General features: G+C 52.0%; 1 protein-coding gene across 1 annotated transcript in view; it reads right to left on the minus strand.

The window, feature by feature from the left end:
• Positions 1-1,076, minus strand: part of ARHGAP26 (Rho GTPase activating protein 26) — a 529,711-nt gene that overhangs the window by 376,881 nt on the left and 151,754 nt on the right. Inside the window, exon 8 of the mRNA XM_013005615.2 lies at positions 85-195. Within this exon, the coding sequence (XP_012861069.1) occupies positions 85-195 (111 nt within the window). The remainder of the gene's footprint in view (positions 1-84; positions 196-1,076) is intronic.

A 1,076-nucleotide genomic window follows, 5' to 3' on the forward strand; every position in this document is an offset into this window, starting at 1 on the left:
GCAATTGATAAACTACTAGGTAGTTGGAACGGGAGGGGGAGGAGGGAGTATGGGTCCCTCTGTGAACCCAGAGCATCTACTTACAGGCTCCACAAACTCAAACATCTTTCTCTCTTGGACCTCCTGCACCTTGAAGACATACTCCAGGGAGACTTCGTAAAAATGGTGGCGGACCAGGTCCACTTGGGTGTCAGCCTACAAGACAGACAGAATTGGAGAGGTAAGTCAGTATCCCAGGGAGCACTCCACAAGCAGGCCGGGGCAGCTCTGGGGGTTGTTGTTGTTAAAAAACAAATGCAATGGGCAGTGTGCAGGGCCAGACCGACACCCCAAACCATCTTGTTGGTTCCCACTCCTGGTGAGCCCACGTGTCTCACAGCAGAGCCGTGCTCCTCCCAGGGGCTTCCATGGCTCTGGATTTCAAAAACAAGTCGCCAGGCCTGTCTTCTGAGGCACCTCTGGGTGGATCTGCACCACCAACTTTGCTGAGAATTGTTGAGAGCTGAACCACTTGTGCTCCCCAGAGAGTCCATCCTTATGTGAGTCCATCCCTTATGTGATCCTCATTATAGGCAAGGCCTCAGCGGCACCTTTTCCATTTTGCTTTTCCTTCCTTCTGGGGTCCTGGTTTTAAACAGAACTATGAAGGGGTTCTATGCATGTGGAATTTGCAGAAGAAAATGAAGCCAGTTACCAATAAGGAACGTGACTAAGGTTAGCTGGCAGAGCTGAGATGTCCGCCTCGGTCTGTCTGCCTTGAATATTTTGCCCATGGTTAAACCACTAGGCTCTCCTGCCTTACGGGGAGGACCGAGGTTCCCCAGAAACAGGTGTTTCAGGAGGAACACCCCAGCAGGACCGTCCCCATTCCGTCCTTCCTACTGAGAGAGATGGGCTGCAAGAGGGCAGGCAACTGAGTCTGACCAACCTACTTCTCCTGACAGTCAGAGAAGGACATTGTTCAAAACTTTCTTTGTGACAAGGATACGCTGCCATCTGTGAGACAGCGTGATTTCAGGAAAGGCCCATGCCTGGGGACCCACTTTAACCACTGTGGCTGGATCTGGAATTGGGGG

This window comes from Echinops telfairi, unplaced genomic scaffold (genome assembly GCF_000313985.2).
Source record: "Echinops telfairi isolate 266 unplaced genomic scaffold, ASM31398v2 ScPeMD7_7469;HRSCAF=8507_0, whole genome shotgun sequence".
In the NCBI taxonomy this organism is placed as follows: domain Eukaryota; kingdom Metazoa; phylum Chordata; class Mammalia; order Afrosoricida; family Tenrecidae; genus Echinops; species Echinops telfairi.